The 20,836-nt window shown below is 44.3% G+C and overlaps 2 protein-coding genes across 3 annotated transcripts in view; one reads left to right on the top strand and one right to left on the bottom strand.

The window, feature by feature from the left end:
• Nucleotides 1-9,647, bottom strand: part of AVL9 (AVL9 cell migration associated) — a 35,669-nt gene extending 26,022 nt beyond the window's left edge. For both annotated transcript variants that reach the window (XM_084896480.1, XM_084896481.1), the window contains exons 1-3: nt 9,416-9,647; nt 2,607-2,727; nt 369-454 (exon numbers count right to left, since the gene is read on the bottom strand). In XM_084896480.1, the coding sequence (XP_084752606.1) occupies nt 369-454; nt 2,607-2,727; nt 9,416-9,508 (300 nt within the window). In that variant the 5' untranslated portion in view covers nt 9,509-9,647. The remainder of the gene's footprint in view (nt 1-368; nt 455-2,606; nt 2,728-9,415) is intronic.
• A 6,055-nt stretch (nt 9,648-15,702) lies between these two features.
• On the top strand, nt 15,703-19,901 carry LSM5 (LSM5 homolog, U6 small nuclear RNA and mRNA degradation associated). Its single transcript, XM_084896479.1, has 5 exons — nt 15,703-15,784; nt 17,603-17,698; nt 17,950-17,977; nt 18,937-19,009; nt 19,403-19,901. The coding sequence occupies exons 1-5, from the start codon at nt 15,739-15,741 to the stop codon at nt 19,433-19,435; spliced, it is 276 nt and encodes a 91-aa protein (XP_084752605.1). The 5' UTR covers nt 15,703-15,738; the 3' UTR covers nt 19,436-19,901.
• The last annotated feature ends 935 nt before the right edge of the window (nt 19,902-20,836 follow it).

Genomic DNA, 20,836 nt, shown 5'->3' with positions numbered 1-20,836 from the left:
ACTCCATTTTTCTAAGTTATACACCAAACACTAGAATTGGAAAAAGTTCAAGGACACTATGAAATTTAAACACAGCATTTTGCAGACAAAGGACTAAGTTTGGTATCACTATCTGAAAACAATGTGCAAAATATGACATGATACAATTATACAATAATTATAATCACCTGTATCAACTCACAAAGACATGTATGTGAATAAATTGTTACTGTTGGGCAAATAGCTACACACCGTTTATAAAAATGTAAAACAATATCACAGGTCCCACAGATGCATGTCCCCAAATTTTACATTTTGGGTGGGCAATATTTAAGAAAGAATTTTCAAGGTTTTGTTGTTGCTGTTGTTGTTCACTGTAAGTGTCTCACCTTGGCTTCAATCTGCCGATAGCAAGAGATGCCATACACGGTGGCTCCGTTTCCATTTCGGGGTGGCAGGTGAAAAAACACAGTATCTAAGAGACACACAGAAAAAGGCAGATACTGAAGTGATTGCCCTTATGCGTGAATGATGACACTGAAGTTACTGTCATGCAGTCATTACAAACAAGACTGTACCGGGAACCCGCACGCACTTGCTTTCAGCATCATCACCGCTGGCTGTAAGAACCCCTCTCTCGGCCTGCCGGCACACACCCATCACCAAAGCACGGGAGGCTGAATCAGAGCAGGTCTCACCGGGACTACAGTCACTTAGCTCAGAAAATACCTGATCTGTACAGGCTTCTTCCAGATCAAAACAAAACAGAGAACTGAAAAACTAAAAGCAATGCACGATTCTTGACCAGAAATGCCTGCACGCCTGGGGAAGCCTGAACACAGCCTGGGTATTAAGTGGCGTTATGGACTTACTGACAAATCTCTTGGCTGTGATACTGATATTGATTATCCTGGGAAGGACCTTATTCTTGAAGACGCATGCTAAAGTAACAAGGGCTAAGGTGTCATGATATTTACAACTGACTTTCAAGTGGTACAGGCAAAACTGGGCACCAACACAAATACAAAGGACACTGTGGGATATTCGCTACACTCATCTTTCAACTTTTCTGCATGTTTAAAAGTATTTATAACACAAAAAATTGGGATAAAAACATCTGTAAGGTCCTAACCAGTTTGGCTCGGTGGATAGAGCGTCGCCCTGCAGACTGAAGGGACCCAGGTTTGATTCCTTGGTTGTGGAATGTACCTTGGTTGTGGGCACATCCCCAGTGGGGGGTGTGCAGGAGGCAGCTGATCCATGTTTCTCTCTCATTAATGTTTCTAACTCTCTATCCCCCTCCCTTCCTCTCTGTAAAAAATCAATAAAATATATATTTTTAAAAACATCTGTAAGGTTAAAATGTGATATTTGAAGTTTATGTACCTGCATAAGTAACATTTGCTCCATTTCATCAAAAATTAAGCAGTGAATCCAACCAAGTTCAACCTGGTCTTTTGGCAGAGCCTCTCTATCTATCAGATGATAACATGTAGTTCTTCGTTAAGCCTGTCAGAGCACGCCTTATGGTGGTAGGAGGCAGCGCTGACCTCACAGCGGTGCTCTCCGGGGTGGTGCCTGGTCTGCACCCTGCAGGCAAGCTTTCAGGTGGAGCGCTGTGATGCCAGTGGCCGCGGGGATGGAGACTCAGTGCCAGCCGTTTCCAGGTGGGCACCGGGCACTGACCGTGTACGTCTGCAGGCAGAGCCCCAGGCGGTCTGCTGGTGCAGCTGAGGCCTTAGTCTGCCCGAGAGGAGTCTGAGGTACAAAGGCAGGAAGTGCTACCAGCAGTGAATGTCCTAGTCTGGCTAATCACTCACTTTGGCCAGGTTCCTGGCGAGCGAAGCCAAGGTTCACAAACCGTTACAATGCAAGCCTGGCCCTCAGCTGGAGATCCTTAGATCCTTTAGAGCACATGTGTCAAACACAAGGCCCGCGGGCCAAATCCAGCCCGCCAGGCCTTGCAATGTGGCCCGCACCGCGCTATCATCACTGCACTCTGCTGTCAGTTTATGACATTGTCAGTTTATGACTGTTCAGTAAACCATTCGGCCCGCGATTTAGGCTGGATTTTAGATTTTGGCCCCTTCTCTGATTGAGTTCGACACCCCTACTTAGAGCATGAGCAGTCAGCTCCAACCAGCTCTGAAACATTTTATAAATAAGCACCATCAACCGTCCTTTCTTTTTTTTTTTTCTTTTTACCAAACAACTGAACAGCAGGCTGAATGAGCGACTGGTCCTTTCATTCATTCATTTATTTGTTTGTTTGTTAATCCTCACCCGAGGATATTTTTCATTGCTTTTTAGAGAGAGTGGAAGGGAGGGGAGAGACACACAGAGAGAAACATCAATGGGAGAGACACACACAGACACATTGATTGGTTGCCTCCCAAATGTGACCTGACAGGGGTGACCGGGGCAGGCCAGGGATCAAGCCTGCAACGGTAGGTACGTGCTCTTGACTGGAATGGAACCCGAGATCCTTCCCTTCGAGGGTTGACACTCTATCCACTGAGTCCAACCGGCTAGGGCCAAAGGCATTTCATTTACAAAGTACTTGGCGTCTAAGATGTCTTGTCAAATTAAAAAAATGACACCAACCACCCCACCGCCAGTGTGCGTACCTTCCTGGTAGTTGTGTGCGCCATCGGGCAGGGCCAGGAAGGGCAGGTACTTCCATTCCTCAGGGATGGTGGGGCTGTCGTGTCCATCTCCTGGAATCAGGGGCGGGTACGAGAATTCCACCTGAAACGGAAAGGAATGTTCTTAGCCAAAGGCTGTCGATCAAAGGGAGAATTTTATCTTGGAAGGCAGAAATGCTTTTAGATGCTGGAGAACTGTAGTAAGGGTAAGCCACGCTTGTTGACGTATTTGACATTACCAGCAGACCTACGAGATAGTGAAAGAAGGACTTGTACCCCTCTCCCTCTTGCTGATTTAACAGGCTGCTGCATTCTCATGTGCACAGGAGGTGGTGGTGGCAGTGAGCGGGCTGAGATTCACATTTGGAACGTCATAGATGGTAATTGACGCCATGGAGCCCCGAGGAAACCCAACATCCCATGGAACAGAGTGGAGGGGGACGCCCAACAAAGGGGCCTGAGAAGTGAGCCAAGATCTAGGCTTGCTCCCCATCAATGGCTCCAATGCTCACATCTTCCAGTTCATGGTTTTGATGGGGGGTTGGTGGGGCGTGAGGAGGTGTTAAGCAACATTTTGGATTTATTATTATTTTTCAAGATGGAGAATTTATCAATGAAAGTTCAATGAAGTCTCTCCAACACTGTGTCTTATAGAAAGAACAAAGGTTTTTTAAATATATATATTTTTATTGATTTCAGGGAGAGGGAGAGAGAGATAGAAACATCAATAATGAAAGAGAATCATTGATCAGCTGCCTCCTGCATGCCCCCCACTGGAAACCAAGCCAGCAACCCAGGCATGTGCTCTTGACCAGAATCGAACCTGGGACCCTTCAGTCCACAGGTTGACACTCTATCCCCTGAGCCAAACCAGCTAGAGAGCAAGAACAACATTTTTAATATGTGCCCCCAGGTGCTGGCATCCCAGGCTTATTAGCATTTTCTCTGAGCTTCTAATTATTTTTATTTCAATGAGACTTTTGGAGAGGAGGGCAGAATAAAATGCTAGTTAGCTATTTTAAAATGTTATAATTCAGCCTGCCAGTGTGGCTCAGTTGGGGTCACTGGTTCAATTCCCGGTCTTAAGTGCTAGTTTTATTTTTTTCTTCTCTATATTTTCTCACTTTTCTACTACAGTGAATACATATTACTTATGATAAGAAGTGTTACTTTTTATTTTTATTTTTTTATTTTTTTTTATTTTATTTTTTAAAAAATATATTTTATTGATATTTTACAGAGAGGAGGACGGGAGAGAGATAGAGAGCTAGAAACGTTGATGAGAGAGAAACATCGACCAGCTGCCTCTTGTACACCCCAATGTGCCCGCAACCAATGTACATGCCCTTGACCGGAATCGAACCTGGGACCCTTCAGTCCGCAGACCGACGCTCCACCACTGAGCCAAACCGGTTTCGGCAAGAAGTGTTACTTTTTAAAAACAGCTGGAATATGACTTAAAAATTGTCTAAAAATACCAATTTTAATAACAGCGGGAGCTGTATCGGTGTGTTGGGGTCAGCAGGTGTTTAGATTCTTTGGTAGAACAGGAGGAAAGAATGGAAGATCCTCCCCATTCTCTTGCCTGTCCATGTGTCTCCCTCCTGTGGTGTCATCCCTAGTGGACCAGGGCCTCCTGCAGGCCTCCCTTCTCTAGCAACGGCCAAGCAAGTGTGGGCACTTTCTAGTTACCGGGGAGGATTACAAGAGGACAAAAGCACCCTCCTGAAATTTCTAAACTTCCCTTATTCAGATTGGCACGCACCCTGCTTAGCTGCGATGCCAAGGCCTAAATGACTATTCCACTCTCTGCATGTTAATATCGCAGCCCTCCAAAGCCAGGATGTTCATCACATGACAAGCATGTGAGCATCAGGAAAAAACTTCCACGAAAATATTAAAGTTCAAGAAATAAAAGTGCTGGGTAAGAGGGGAGAGAGGCAGTATTGTTTCGCAAGTTTCTCTGAGAAGCTAAAACATCTCTGGACTTATACTTCCCTAACCTCTGACTCTCCAGAGTTTGTTCTTTCTGTTCCAAAGGCCTACTTATTCCAATAAGAACCACAAAGGACACCTCCTTAGTGTTTCATCATCGTCACCACAGGATTTCATCCACAGCGGGTGCCAAAACTCCCTGCGTCAGCCAGCCATCTGTCACCAAAACCTGAATGGGTTGGAGCTTGCCAATATCACCCTAACACAACCTCCCCCACCCATCTCCACAACCCATCCCGAGTTTGCAGCACAACATCCTGTTACCCAGGATGTTCCCGGGATGGGACCACTCAGACCACCAGGAAAATATGTTGTTCTCTCCCTCATTCTACGTGCTTTACTCACCGTTGGAAATGGTGTCAACAGGAGTTCCAGGACTTTCATAATTCTACTTTTTTAAGACATACCATCTGGTAAGACCAGCTTATTCAAGCATTAAAATGTCTAGCCATGTACACAAAACCACGAACGGAACAAAATCAGAACAGTGGTCAAAAAAATCAAGTAGTACTTCCAACCTTTTAGACATCACCACTTTGGAAAATAACTATTCCCTATTAATTTGAGTGTTTTAAAAGGTCCAATCTATGAAAGAACCAAAAGGTTTAATTGATAAACATTTGATTATATTATTTTGCCAAAAAATAATCTGACACATACAGTTTATATTATTTAGTACCACAAAGCAAACAAGGAACAAATAAAACTCTGAAACACACAATCTATAATAAGCAAGCTACTATAGAGGAAAAGCCCATGAATTATATCATGTCAAAGACTAATTTCAGATGAGTTTTTAAGGAAGAAGGGTCCTTGGCTAAATACTCAGTTTTTAAAAGTTTCAGGGAAAGAATGGGAATAGATAAATACCTCAAAACTATTTTACATGTCTTGGTAGTACTTTCACTCAAAAAAAAAAGTGTTCGAAATGTTAAGTCTAGCCATCAACTAGAATTATCACCACTAGAAATGAATATTATCTACGAAAGGATTCACTCCCGCAAATAATCCCAATAAGCGTGAAAAAAAAACCTAAAAAATGGCCAAGTGATAAAATTAGTAGATGTTCACTTTCATTTAAATGGAGGAATTTTTCATTAAAATGTTTTTCATTTAAAATATACGTGAAGGCCTCAAAGGTGAAAAAAAGTTGGGAGACAAGATAATGGCACATCTGTCCACATGCCTATTTTGGGGGTCCTCAGCACGGCTGGACTGGAAGAGAGCTTTAACCTTGTGGTCCAGGTGAGTGGACCTCCCTCCTGCATCAGGGCAGTAGCTCTAGAGCAGCTTTTTAACAGGAGAGCCTACGCAAAGGCATCATGCTTAATTAGCCCTGCAGACTGCTGCCAGCCACTTATTTACACAAAGGCTTCACTTTGGTTCCCCTTGATCTAAAAATGGCAAATGACACCCAAGTATGGGAATTTTCGCGATGAATAATCTCGGCGCACGGAAAGAACTGGTGATCGGCATGACCTGCAGCATCTGCACCGGGGAAGGCCAGCCTAACAGGGCATCCTCCTGCTGTCTGAAGTCAGAGTCACAGGTCAGTGACCACGCACGCTGGGCCCCGCACCTGGAAGGACCACCGTCTTCAAACGGAGGAGGAGGTTGTGGAGGAGTACATCCCGAGGGGAGTCTTACACAACTGGCCGCTCTGAAACACCGGACGGGCTGATTCTTGTCTCTGCACTGTCTGATGTTAGCAAGAATCCTGTTTGGTTCAGCCAGAACCCCCCCTCCACCGCTGATATAGTCAATTCCCATTCACCGACCCCCAAACTGCTCCTGGCCTATCAACTCCCACCGTTCCCTGTTGCATTCGGAATGGAGCCTCATTCTATAGTGAGATCTCTTTTCTCCTCCTGCAATAGCTTTTCTGAAAAAAATCTGGTTCTACCGCTTTTCACTAGGGTCCGGCTCTGGTTCTCCTGATAGCACCAAATTAGCTGTAAGTATGAGTGAGTCACTGAACCTTTCTGGGTTCCAGCTGACTCACCTGTAAGTGTAAGAGGGATGGAGCAGGTGATCTCTGAGGATCCCAGCCAGGTCTGAACTCCTCCGGAGGAAAGAAGGTTCAGAAAAACCCCCAGCAGTTTGGACTCGCTGGAGGTCTGGGAGCTAGGAGGCCAGCACACCCTGGCTCCCAGCACAGAACCAGTCACCCTGGTAAACCTCAGCGCTGACACCCCACACCAGACACATCACAGAAATGCCAGGGTGCGACTTCGGCCCAAAGTGCCTCTCGCACCTCACAATCTGTCGTACGGTTGTCTTTAATCTCCAGGCAGCGAGCAGCACTGCATTTGCTTTTCTAAAGTAAGTCAGTCCCGGCGGGTGTGGGTCAGTGCTTGAGCGGCGGCCTGTGAACCAGGATGATCCCAGGTCAGGGCAATTGCCCGGGATGCGGGCTCGAGCCCCCGTGTGGGTTGTACAAGAGGTAGCCGATCAACGATTTCTCTCTCTTCCTCTCAGAAAACAATAAAAATACATTGAAAATATAGTCATTTTTCCTCTCTGGAAATAAAAATTATGTTACTTTTGCCCGTAAAACAGATCTACGACCTAATAGTGAATCTCGACTTTAGAGGACAGCAAAAATGAAAAGATCTTATTGTATCTCCTACCAATAGTTCCTTCTTTTTTGTCTTGAAAACAATTCGGTTCTGAAGCGGGGCTGCCACTTCTTACTGTACCCCGAGAGACTCCCACATGCCACCTGGCTCCCCAGAACGCACTCAGGAGGAGCCAGAGCGATGGTACGTCCGTCTCCCGGGCTGTCCTGCAGTGTGACCTCAGCCAGGTCATCTCACTGCCTCCAAGCTTCAGTTACCGCACCCACAGCCAAAGGAAGTCATAAAGTGACGAGATCAAAGCTGCAAAGTTTACAGACCTGATGATGATGAACACCTTTGCACGCCATGGTGCAAACTCAACTATCCATTCTCTCACCTGTAAATATTGGGTCACATTTTACAACCGTATAATGTACGGCCGCTGGGAATGTTCCAGATACAGCACTGAATAACGCCCCTTCCTCCGGGGTCTCTCTCAGTGCCATTCCCACCCGAGGGACAAGGAATGGCAAGCAGTCTTTAAAACACAAACACAACCATCTCCTCACTTCCTCCAACATTCCCCCCACCCATTATCATCCTTGTAACGAACTTAAATTGTGCCCACTGACGTCTTCTGAAATGTTACGTTCCCATGACAATACAAGAAAGAAAATGCCACATTGCCCGGTGGCAGCTGCAATGAGCATGTTCGATAGTTTACACACATTTCCATTTCCTGGTCGCCAGGACATTGTGACATCACTGCCTTCCAGGGTCTGCGCTCCTTCTCTAGCCCCGCTTCTATCTGGTTCCATGGCCCTCAACGCAGCGACTGCAGAGGTGCCATGGTCCCCTTTACCATTCCGCGAAGGAGCTTGAGAAAATGGCTTTGCAGAAATAATGAACAACATAAACCGATGAACAAAAACAGACCCAGAGAAAGAGAAGCAGCGATCAGACTTTCAAACCTCCGAAGGAAAGTAGGGGAGTGTGGGGGTAAGGGGAAGAGAGATCAACCAAAGGACTTGTGTGCATGCATATGGGCCTAGCCCAGGTGTCGGCAACCTACGGCTCCAGAGCCGCATGCGGCTCTTTTGAAGCTTTATCGCGGCTCCGACAACTTGCAAGCCTGTGTGAAAATGAAGGTAATGTCTTACAACCCTGATGTGCTGACACTGTGCACTGAGGTTCAGGAGCAAAAATCCCATTAACCAGGTAAATTAAATATTTTAATTAGCTATTAATTTGCAAAAATATATTTTACATTGTTAAGTGAAAAAGTCCTTTTTTTCTTCAGATTGACAGCTAACTGCACGATCCGGTATATAGCATTAAGGTAAGAAACAATATATGCAGTGTTATATTTGTTTTAAATGTCGCAATGGTTTTGCGGCTCCCAGTTTTTTTTTTTCCCTTCGGAAACGGGTCCAAGTGGCTCTTTATGTCTTAAAGGTTGCAGACCCCTGGCCTAACCAGTGGCCATGGATAACAGGGGGGTGGGGACATATGTAGGGAGGGGTTTGGGATGGGAATGGGAGGATGAGGACAATTATGTGATACCATTATCAATAAAAAATAAAAATAAAAATAAAAAACTAAAAAAAAAAAGGCTTTGCATTGGCACATTTCCTGGCTCGGTGCGTACGCTCCTTTCATTGCACTTGAGCCGGGGAGGTCCGTCGCTCACCTGCCGGCAGGAGCTGGCCGCGATCACACAGCCGGACGGCGGCCCAATGGGGAGGCGGGGCGGGGCGGGCACCTCCGGGCGCCGAGCCCAGGGCTTCCCAGATCAACAAAGGAAGTGGCTTTGTCCCCGCGGCAGGTGCCTCCAGCGACCCGAGGCGACACCTTCCCGACGCGGCCCAGGCGCTGGCTCCTCCGGCGGTTCCCGCCCTGGGCGGCACCCCGAAAGCCAACGGCGGCCGAGAGGGACGGGGAGGAGAATGGGGGTGGGGAGCGGGGCGGACCTTCCCTTCCTTCCTCCCGCTCCACCAAAGAACCCAGACACCTCCCCACCCCGACACACCGCTCCCCGCCGCCCAGTGCATGGCCCGGGGCAGGAGGAGGAAGGGGGAGCGCGGGGCCGGCTGCAGGAGGGGACGAGCTCGGCGGCGAAGAAGGACCGAGGGCGCCGCAGGGAGGACGGGGCGGAGGGGATGGGCGCTGCCCGGACGCCCGGCCGGCCGGGAAGGGGCTAGGGGTAGGGGTTAGGGGGCGATCGGGCCCCTTCCTCACCTGGCAGCCCTTCTTGTGATGGAAGCCGACCACCACGATGTGCAGAACGGGCCCCCGCGGGGCGCCATCGCAGCCCCGCCCGGCCTTCTCCATGGGCAGCCGCGGCGGGCCCGCTCCCCCAGGACTTCGACCGCCGCGGGCGGCGGTGCCCCGGGGCCGGCGATCGGGGGACTGCAGGTGTCAGCCCGGGCGCCGCATGAGGCCGCGCCGGGGGCCGGACAGGCTGAGGCTCCGCGGTCCGCCCCGCCCCCGGCCGCCGCCGCCGCCGCCGCCGCCGCGCCCGTCAGCCCCGCTGCTTCCGGGCGCTCGGCCGACGCAGCCGCCGCCGGCGGCGGGGGGCGGGGCCTGAGGGCGGGGCGGGGGCGGGGCCTGCAGTGACCTCCCCGCACACCTGTGTGCGCCCTGGTCTCCTGTCCACCTGCTTCCTCCTCCTCCCTCCTTCACATCTCCGTCCCGCCCCACATTTGTTCTTCCTTTTTAACGTGTTTTCTGTGCATTCCTTCACTTCCTTTCCTTGGGTTCTCTGCCCTGGGGTCACTTTACCCTTTATTTAAAAAAAAAAAAAATATATATATATATATATATATATTTTTTTTTTTTTGATTTTTTACAGAGAGGAAGGGAGAGGGGCAGAGAGTTAGAAACATCGACGAGAGAGAGAGTCATCGATCAGCTGCCTCTTGTACACCCCCTACTGGGGATGTGCCCGCAACCAAGGTACATGCCCTTGACCGGAATTGAACCCGGGACCCTTCAGTCTGCAGGCTGATGCTCTATCCACTGAGCCACACCAGTTTCGGCTCTACCCTTTATTCTTAAATATTGGATGACATATCGGTGCTGTTCCGTCTGTGTATTCAATTTTTTAAATGCCCAGTATTTCTCTTTCGCTTCGTTCTATTTTTTTTTTCTTTCTATTTAAATATTGTCTACAGGAATTTGGAAGCGACTCAAGGCCTGAAGCAGAATATCCTTGACAAAAAGGAAGTTTACGGAGAGACCTATAAAACGATTATTTTAATCCTGCTATTAAAACAACAACATTAAAAAGAAAGAAAGAAAACAACATTATTTTCAGTCTAACTTGTTTCTGGGTTTAGTGCTCTGGTCAGCACAAAATATATGGGAGCTGCTGTCACTAGAGTTTTTAATTTCCTTGTTGTTATACTACTTCAAGTTTTTTCAAAATAAGCATTGAATCTTATCCTATGCCATTAAAGTGCATAATGGAAATACTAACCGATTGAACAAGTCTTATCCAGGGCAGTTCGGGAGTAAACTAAAGATAGGTGCCTGCTTCGAATAGAATTTGAGAAGACTACAATAATTGGCTATAAAGCTTATCATTACAGTTGCACCTCCCTTAGTTTAAACAACCTTAGCAGTTAATGTTTTTCAAGGTTGGCCTTGACATTTAAGGACCTGCATTCTAATCTAAGTATAGCTGAGGAAAAGAGTAAGCTTCCTGTGACCAAGTTTAGTTTCTATGATTCAGAACTGTTTTGATGCTAATAAAAATACTGTAGAAAAATTTTAAGATGTTGCTATTATTTCTATATTACAAAATTCTTTTTTTTTTATAAAGGAAAATCTTTTTTTTCTTTTCTTTTAAAAAAATATATTTTATTGATTTTTTACAGAGAGGAAGAGAGAGGGACAGAGTTAGAAACATCGATCAGCTGCCTCTTGCACACCCCCTAATGGTGATGTGCCAGCAACCAAGGTACATGCCCTTGACAGGAATGGAACCTGGACCTTTCAGTGGGCAGGCCGACACTCTAGCCTAGGGGTGTCGAACTCAATCAGAGAAGGGGCCAAAATCTAAAATCCAGCCTAAATCGCGGGCCGAATGGTTTACTGAACAGTCATAAACTGACAATGTCATAAACTGACAGCGGAGTGCAGTGATGACAGTGCGGTGCAGGCCACATTGCAAGGCCTGGCGGGCTGGATTTGGCCCGCGGGCCTTGTGTTTGACACATGTGCTCTAGCCACTGAGCCAAATCGGTTTTGGCTATATTACAAAATTCTTGGTATTGGCTCAGAACTGTGTGAAACTATATTATTCCTTGTATGTAGAATATGCTATCATTTTCTTCCATCTGACTTGATATCTTTCACAATTGGAATAGTTAAAATTAAAATGTATAATAATTGAACATTTTTAAAAAAAGTAAGGATAGGGTATTTTAGAACTCTGTATTTATAGTGAACCCAATTATTTAATTCATTGTGCAGGAGGCCCAATAATAGCTTTAAAAAACTCTGTATCACTTTGCATCCTAGGATTCCCAACTAAGATTAAACAATTTGTTCATAACTATTGTACTGTGTAAATCTTTAAAGAGTATATCATTTAAAACATGCTTTAAGAAAAGAAGCTACATTGAGGGAAATATCGGAAGTGAAAGTAAGCAAGGGAATTTCCAGAAATTTTCCATCTCTAAACATACAGACTGGCCCACTTAACAGTGTAGAACAACTTTTATATTAATTTCTTGCATTGCATTAATATCATAAATTCATTAATAAGATGTCTATAGGGACAAATATGTATTGAGGGGAAAAAACCAGAAATTTATCCTCTATTAGAAAGAATGTTGGAAAGAGATTATCAAGAATGGAAATAACAATTTGAGATAATGGAATGCTTTCTGAACATTATTATGACAGGAAACTTGCTTGTATTTTGATGTTATTTTAGAAATGCTTTTCTGGACACATAATACATTGAAGAGCCTCTTCTAGTTATATATGTTTATGTTGGATATAAATTCTATTTTGTGGCTGCTCTGTGAGAGCTACAGGGAGAAAAACCCTGGAGACATCGAGCTAGGACATATTTTCAAGTTCTTTCAAATCGGCTGTTGGTTCTTTTTTATCTTGCCTCAGGAAACAACACGATAAAATAAAACCACTCCCCTCCTGCAACTTCCATGAACTCCACAATCTCCGTGAACTCTACAGTGTCAATGAACTGTATCTCCTTTCTCAGTTACAGCAGTCCCCCTTTTCCTTCTTGAAATCATTCACCTTTTCACTTAAAAGAAGCACTTGGCAACTTCTCTTTGGCATGTCTGAATTGCCAGCATGGATACTCCTGCACTCTTGAGCCAGTATTAAGTAAAACCAGGATATGTGAGCACTGAGATTCCACAACAGCCAATCTGATCACCAGGGCGGCTACTAAGGGACAGTGGGCGGGAGTGTGCACAGCCTGGAGACGCTGGGCCAGGGGATGAATCACTTCCAGATCGGAGGAGAGGGATGATGGGAGATTTCTCCACTGCTCCGGGCGTGCAATTTCAAAGTTATGTGTTGTTTATTTCTGGAATTTTCCATTTTATATTTTCAGACCATGCTTGACCAAGTGTAACTGAAACCATGGAAAGCAAAGCCACAGATAAGCAAGAACGACTGTATAAAGAGACTCTCCTCATTCTTTATCAATAGTATTGAAAATTGCTAATGGTCATTTTATTACTGTAAAGGAACACAAAGTATTAACTTTTCTTAAAGCATATTTTTCTGAATTTTAAACTTTATAAAGTAATGACTTGAATTTGGTCTCTGCGCTCATTCCGATATGGAGGAAATAAAACAAGACTAGAGATAGGAAAGAGAAACCAGGAAAGAAAAGGGCTTCGCAAACAAATTTGGCATTATTTTGGCTTTAGAATCTTTTTTTTTAAAGTATATTTTTATTGATTTCAGAGAGAGAAAAGGAGAGATAAAAACATCAATGATGAGAAAGAATCATTGATTGGCTGCCTCCTGCACGCATCACACTAGGAATGGAGCACACCTGACTAGGAATCCACTGTGACCTCCTGGTTCACAGGTCCACGCTCAACCACTGAGCCACACCAACGGCCAGGCTGTCTTAAGAAGCTTATGAAGATCTAGGAGGATGTTGATGGGTGTTAATGAAATAGCGAGAATCAATTTAAAGAATATTCAGTAGAATGTAAAATATACCTGGAACTGTATGTAGTAAGTTTTGTGCATTTCAAAAAGAGAGAGAGAGAGAGAGAGAGAGAGAGAGAGAGAGAGAGAGAGAGAGAGAAATTGCTGCTCTAGATGGTTTGGCTCAGCTCAGTGAATAGAGCATTGGCCTGTGGACTGAGGGGTCCCAGGTTCGATTCCAGCCAAAGGCACATGCCCGGGTTGTGGGCTCAGTCCCCAGTGGGGGGCGTGCAGGAGGCAGCTGGTCAATGATTCTTATCATTGATGTTTCTATCTCTCTATCTCCCTTCCTCTCTGAAATCAATAAAGACATATATTTAAAAAAAAAAAAAAAAAGAAATTGCTGCCTTAAAGTGGCTTATCTCTAGCTATCAGATGAAAATGAAACCAGCTAGGAACACTAGCTATTATAGCACCCACTCTAAAGCCAAGCATCGTGTAAGTATTAGGAAACCCAGATAAGTAAGCAGTAATAGCTCAAATTTAATTAATAAGCACTAATATGCCAGTCCTTTGCTAACCACTTTTGATGGATTATCTCATTTAGTCTTCACAACAATTGTACAAGTAGGTTTTTCCAACGGGTAAATTAAGAGTTACAAAGGTTAAACTGGCCCAGGGTCAAATAACTTGAAGGAATTGTAGTGGAGACAAGATTTGAACCAAAGTAATTTAACTTTGAACCAATTGATGTAACCATTATACTGCTTCCGAAAATTCTTGACTCCAGAAGAACTCACAGTTTTTGTGGAGGTGGTAACCCGTTGGATAGATAATTAGAAGAGAATAAATACACTGAGAGCACCCCAAGAACTATTAACATCGCTGCAGGATAGTGAGAGCCCACCAAGTCTGCAAGTCAGAGAAGCTTCCCAGAGGAAGTCACATTGGCCTTGAAGGATGAACAGGACTTCTCAGAATTGGGGGCAGAGCATCCCAAGAGTAATAAAGTAAAATCACTAAGGACTGGAGTTATTAAGGTAAGAATTTGGGAAAGAAAGGGTTTTATGCCAAACTTAGAGAAAATATGTAAGAGTAAAAGTAGAGTGCAATAGGAGATGTTTGGAGGTGGGCATATGCCAACTGCACATGGTATTCTCTCTGCTTGGAATGCTGCTCCTGCCCACTTCTGCCTATCCAGTTCTTATTCATCTTCCATGCCTAGACTCCTGTAAATTCCTCTGAAGCTTCCCAAGCTTCTCTATATGGTCAGTGGACAAATTATTCAATCTTTCTGAGTATGAGGAACTTCATCCTAATACCTGCTTCAAAGGCTAGTCATAAAGATTAGGAGTTAAGTGTATTTGTTAAGTTTCCTGGCCCATAGTAGATGCTTAATATTTATGGGATGCAAAAAACCAGGAATAGCTTGGGGTTTTGAAGGAGGTTGAATCCTATAGGGTTTTGAACTCAAGGGGCCATTTGTGAGGGCTTCTGAACCTCCTCAGTGACATTTGCCTAAAACCATACCTACTTCTCTAGAAATCTTGAAGCTAAAAGAGGTCTTTTTGTTTAATATATTAACATTTCATGTGCCTTGCACATGTTTTTTAGTTTTTTTGTTAGTCTCTCTCTCCCATACATCCTCAAGCTCCTACAAAGGCAGAAAACCCTGTAACTCTATTCTGTACACCGTTTTACACTCAGCAAAATGCTGGGCAAATTGTGTGCAACTACTTACTTGTCCAATGAGTAAACGATGGTCGCTTTGTTATATCGATAAATAATGTTCTCCTGGCCTCTCTTGGTTAGACTCTAGCTTTAAGTTTCTAGGATATAAATGTAAAATAGAGTAAGGCAGAGAATTGCTTTCTATTAAAAAAAGTGCAAAAGCTGTAAGGTGTCCTGAGAGTGATGACATTAGCAGGGAGCGCCATCAGGTGGTTGCCCGTTAGACAATGCCTTTTCGAATTAGTGAACACAAAAAGCCTAAAAAAAAATTAGACTCCTCGATATAACAAGGTTAAGAAAAGTGAACTAACTACAGGAGAACAGTAAAAAGAAACAATTTACCCCCACCCTACAAAAGCTTACAAAAAAAATGTCAATTGTGGGATTCCTCAGTGTCTTCAGATGAATTTATTCACAAGGCGGGGTATTTTTAACGTCTCTCAGAAACTTGGAGGGGAGCGTGGGTACCTGTCGAGACCACAGAATGGCCATTGGACGGAAATATGTCCCGGGATCTCACCGCCGGGGAAAGAAGGGCCCGGATGGGATCCACGTGGACTGGCCCGATCGCACGCTCGGCCTTCGATTGGCCGAGCCTGCCCGGGCTGCGTGGGGGCGGGGGCGGGAGGCGGAAGCGCGCTCTTTCAAACAGGCAGTCCTGACGTCGATGCACTTCCGGCGTCGCGATGGCGGCTAACGCTACCACGAACCCGTCGCAGCTGCTGCCTCTAGGTAATGGTGGTCCTGCGGGGAACGGGGGCGAGGAGCTGAAGCTTAGGGTTGGGGGCGCGGGGCCGCGGGCCGAGGGTTAGGAAAACGCGTTCCCCTCGCTGCACGTCTCCGCGGTCCCAGGCCGCCCGCCCGCCTCCGCGGCGTGCAGGGTCTTCTAGGCCCGAACCGCGGGGCCCCGGGAAGGTCCGCACCGGGCACAGGCGTCGCCGCCGGCCTTCTTCGTCGTGTGCAGCCCCTCTCCTCAGCCTGGCGTTTAAAAGCTCCCCGGATAGACCCTGTCACTTATCTGACCGCTTATGGAGCGAAGCACTGGGCTCTGCAAGGAGCCTAGACCAGGAGACTGGAAACTCGCCCTATTTGTCATTCATTCATTCATTCATTCATTCATTCATTCATTCATTCATTCATTCATTCAAAGAGCAGTTCTGGAGCATCTGCGCACCACCCCGTGGCTGGGCACGATTCGAAACGTTTAAGTCACGGCCATTGCTGCCTTTGCACACAAACCAGTGGAGGGGAGAGGATACTGGACAAATAAACATCCCAGACAGCGCCCGGCCGGCCAAAGAGATGTGCGAGCTCCTGCTCAGAGGACAGGGCAGAGATAGGGTGAGAGGCAGCGACCAGGCGTCTCTGGTGAAGGCAGTTGTGCCCCGCTCCCTAATGTTTACCAGCCGAGAGGGATTGAGTTAGTGGGTGTGGCTGGGACAAGTTTTTTTCCTCCATTTGACAGGCTTTTTAAGAAATTACTTTTCAATAACTATTTTTAAAAGTTATCTTTGTTATTGAAAGTATTACAGTTGTCCCTCTTCTCCCCTTCCATTGACTCCCCTCCCCTCTACTCTTCGCCGCCCCCCCCCCCCCCCCCCCCCCCCCCCCCCGCAAGGCCTTCAACACACTATTGTCTGTATCCAGGGGTTATGCATATATGCATATAAGTTCATTGGTTAATCTCTCCCTCCACTCCAATCTTCTTTCCGAGATTCCCAGTCTCTTCCATTTTATGTCTCTGGATCTATTTTGTTCATCAGTGTATTTTGCTCATTAGATTCCACCTATGAATGAGATCATGTGGTACTTGTCTTTCTCTGACTGACTTTCTTGGCTTAGCCCACTACTCCCCAGGTCCGTCCATGCACGGGAAACTGAATACTTAGCACATGCCAGGCATTGTCCGATGAGGACCCAGTGATAAGGCAACCTGTTTCTGCTCTCATGGGCTGAGAGTCTAGAGAGGAGTTCCTGTATTAAGCAATCAGTCTATCTATAATAAAAGCCTCAGTGACCAGCAGACCATTGAGCCATCTGACCAGTAGCTGTGATAGGCACTGATCACCAGGGGGCAAATGCTGAACGCAGGAGCTGCTGAGCTGTGGTGACTTGGCCGCTGGGGTTCGGTTCTCAGGTGATGCACCTGGAACCAGAGAGGAGGGAGCCCGATTACCGGGTGCATCAGCCGAGAACCGCCTTCTCGCAGTCCGGAACCCGTGGGGGATGTTGGAGAGCTGGTTTTGGCCCGATGCAGGCCAGGCCGAGGGACCCCACCAGTGTACGAATCCGTGCATCAGGCCTTTAGTCTAATATAAAACCACAACCACGATAAATTGCTACAAAATTGTGGTGAGCGGAGAGCAGGGGAAGCTTTAATGTGATGTAGTGATTGACAGAGATATATGGTATAAAATCTGAAGTTTTAGAATGAATACTTTCCCTGGTTATCTTTCACCATATGCAAGTAATAAGTGCCAGTAGGCATCCAAATATTTATTGTAATGAGTTGGTAAATAATCTTTTTCTTCTCCCTTAAAAAATACATAGAGCTTGTGGACAAGTGTATAGGATCAAGAATTCACATCGTGATGAAGAGTGATAAGGAAATTGTTGGCACGCTTCTAGGATTTGATGACTTTGTCAGTATCCTTTAAAAGACAGTGATGGTATGAGTTTTCCTTCAGTATTTTAAGAACAGAAGAACTATAGACAATTTACTTACTGACAACTATAAAAAAAAAATCAATGCATTCTCAGAGAAGCTGAAATAATATTTTAAGTGGATATATAACTGAAAGAAGATAAAGTTCCTACCAGTCACAAGCCTTTTGAATTCAGGCAGAAAGCCAGAGTAAATTTCACCTTGTATAGTATTTCCTTAACACAAATTTCAGATATGGTACTGGAAGATGTCACTGAGTTGTAAGTAGTGTTAAAAATTAAAGAATTGTTGGGGGTGGGGGGAATCCCTCTTTAAGGCACTTTTAGTACTGTGGAATCAGAAAAATGATGTATGAGAAAACATTGCCTGTTGAATTACTATTAGAAATTTTAGCCGGGACCGGTTTGGCTCAGTGGATAGAGCGTCGACCTGTGGACTGAAAGGTCCCGGGTTCGATTCCAGGCAAGGGCATGTACCTTGGTTGCAGGCACATCCCTGGTAGGGGGTGTGCAAGAGGCAGCTGATCGATGATTCTCATCGATGTTTCTAATTCTCTATCCCTCTCTCTTCCTCTCTGTAAAAAATCAATAAAATATATTTTTTAAAAAGAAAAGAAAAGAAATTTTATCTACTGACACAATGCTAGTAAATTTGGATCTGAGGGTTTTTGCCTAATGAAATGTTACTAAATTGCTAGAAAGTTAATGGAGACTAATTTAGTGGAAATTATATTTAGGATAAAAGATACTAAAATAGAGCTCAAGTCAAATCAAGGAGTTGATAGAGCATTTAATGTAATGTATGTATAATATAAAATGTAATGATGACTCAATTAACATAAAGATCATAACCAGTATCTGTTTTCAAAATTGAAATGACTGTGGATTGGTTAAATGATAGGAATCAATACTAAGTACAATAATAGTAAAAGAGTGAAGATAGTAAACCTTTTATTTCATATTTGATCTTCTTGGCAAGTTTCAGCTGCTTTTACGAAGATCAGCCCTCGTCGGTGTGGGCCTTGGGCCAGTCAGTCCCCGGTGCTGCCTTTGGGGAAGACAGTACACCCTCCAGGAGATAGCCTGTGTCTCTGAAAACGGTGGATACAATTGACCTCATGCTCATTTATATGCAATAACTGTCTTAGGGGTCGAACTGTTGGTTTTGATGATCTGATTTTCTTGACTGTTTTTTTTTTTTTTTTAATCCATTTATTTAGTGAAATCACACCAGAAGGAAGAAGGATCACTAAATTAGACCAGATTTTGCTAAATGGAAATAATATAACAATGGTAAGACAGTAAAGCTGTTTTATTTTGATGTTAGACCATTTCTTGTGGGGAAGGGTGTACAGAGCTACTTTGCTTGACCAAGTGCTCCCAGCCCAGCGGTGCGTTAGATGGGAGAGGGATGCTCTGGCGTTCAGGGCTTGAAAGCTGAGCTATTGATGGTGACATTAGGCATGAAGATGAGTTTGCTTGTACTTTTTAATAATGTATGTTACTAAGGGTTGTTGTTGAGGCACTAAGTATTAATTGCTGATGGTGGAATTGTGCTGGGGCCATGGAGAAAATGGGGATGTGAGGGAGGGGCAGAGGCAAAGTGGCTTTGGTCAGGAGAGCTCTCAGTAGGTGTTTTTAAATGATGGCAGTGGTGGTGTTATTCAACTGTTTCCTCCTTTGCAGCTGGTTCCTGGAGGAGAAGGACCTGAAGTATGAATGGATTTCCTTGACTTACATTAGATTCTGTTTTGTCTTATAACGACAACAAATTATAATTTTTTTTTAACCTTTCACTGTTTGGATTCTGTGAAGCCAAGTTTCCCGTTAAAGGGGAAAGCTTTGAAGAGGCATTGTAAATGCCATTTTTTTAAGTTAATCATGCTTATCTTGGGGGAAAAGAACACTGAAGACTAAAATAAAGGTGGTTTTGGTTAATTGTCATTTATTTATTATACTGCAATAGCCATTGGAACAAAGTTTGTGGTTATTTTGTCAGTTGTCTCGTCATTTTACGTCTGTTTTCTTATTTACATGACCACTTGGTTCTCAAAAATTGTCCCAACAAAATGATGAATTTTGAATTTTGAACAGGTACATTTAACCTGAAATAATTCAATTTCGTTCAAACTGTGATGCTTTGAAATTAGGATTTTTCTACTGCACTCAAGTTTCAGTAACTTCTCTTAAAAACAAACAAGCAAAATAGACAGGTAATCTGTGCACATTGTAGAAATGCACACAAATGAAAAGGAAAACTTTGCTACAAATGAAAAGGAAAACATACTTTGCTATCCTCCTAGACTTTTTCAGTACACATTTTATATTTACAAAAACTGTTTGCCCTAATTACGCTGTTTTGTGGCCTCCGTTGAAGAGTTTTTAAAAATTTAAGTGGTGAATGTCTTTCCGTGTCATATTTCAGCAACATTAATGTGTGCACAGTATTTCATTAAATGGGTTTACCATAGTTTATTTAGCCTATTCTTATTATTGGCCACAGTAGTCTAACTAAATCTTTATACATTTTTATTTTTCTTTGAAGAAATTCAGAAGTGTGTACTGTCAAAAGGTATATATTGTCATGTTGCTAACAATGTTTTCAGTTTTTATTACATTGTATACCACCATTGTCTATGTTCTCTTTGTCATTATGATAGGCAAAACTTGGTATGTTTAAAATTTTCTTTACTAATTTTGTATTTTGTGGATTATGTCTATGAGGCTTTTGCTATTGAGATGCTTGTCTTGTTTCTTACTAATTTGTAAGAATTCTTAAGAGTTCCTCTTAGTCATGTATTTTGCAGGTAAATTCCCCAGTTTGTAGTTTGCCTGTTAGGGGTACATTTTTTGACAAATAAAAAAAATATTTTATGTAGTCATATGTTGGTCTTGTTCTTTGTGGTTTTTGTCTATGGTATACATGATTAGAAAGACCTCCTTTGCTGAAATGTTTTCTTGGTACTTTATATTTTCTTTGTTTAAGTCTTGAGTCCATCTCCAGTTTTAATGCTTCCACATGAGAAAAGGACCAACTTTATTTTCTAAAAGCAAAGCACTGATTTGTAGTATTTTAAAAAAATATATTTTACTGATTTTTTTACAGAGAGGAACGAAGAG

The sequence above is a fragment of the Pipistrellus hanaki genome (genome assembly GCF_964339955.1).
Source record: "Pipistrellus hanaki genome assembly, chromosome: 10".
Taxonomy (NCBI): Eukaryota; Metazoa; Chordata; class Mammalia; order Chiroptera; family Vespertilionidae; genus Pipistrellus; species Pipistrellus hanaki.
Note: the sequence above shows the minus strand (reverse complement) of the source record. Positions and strands in the feature narration are given on the sequence as shown.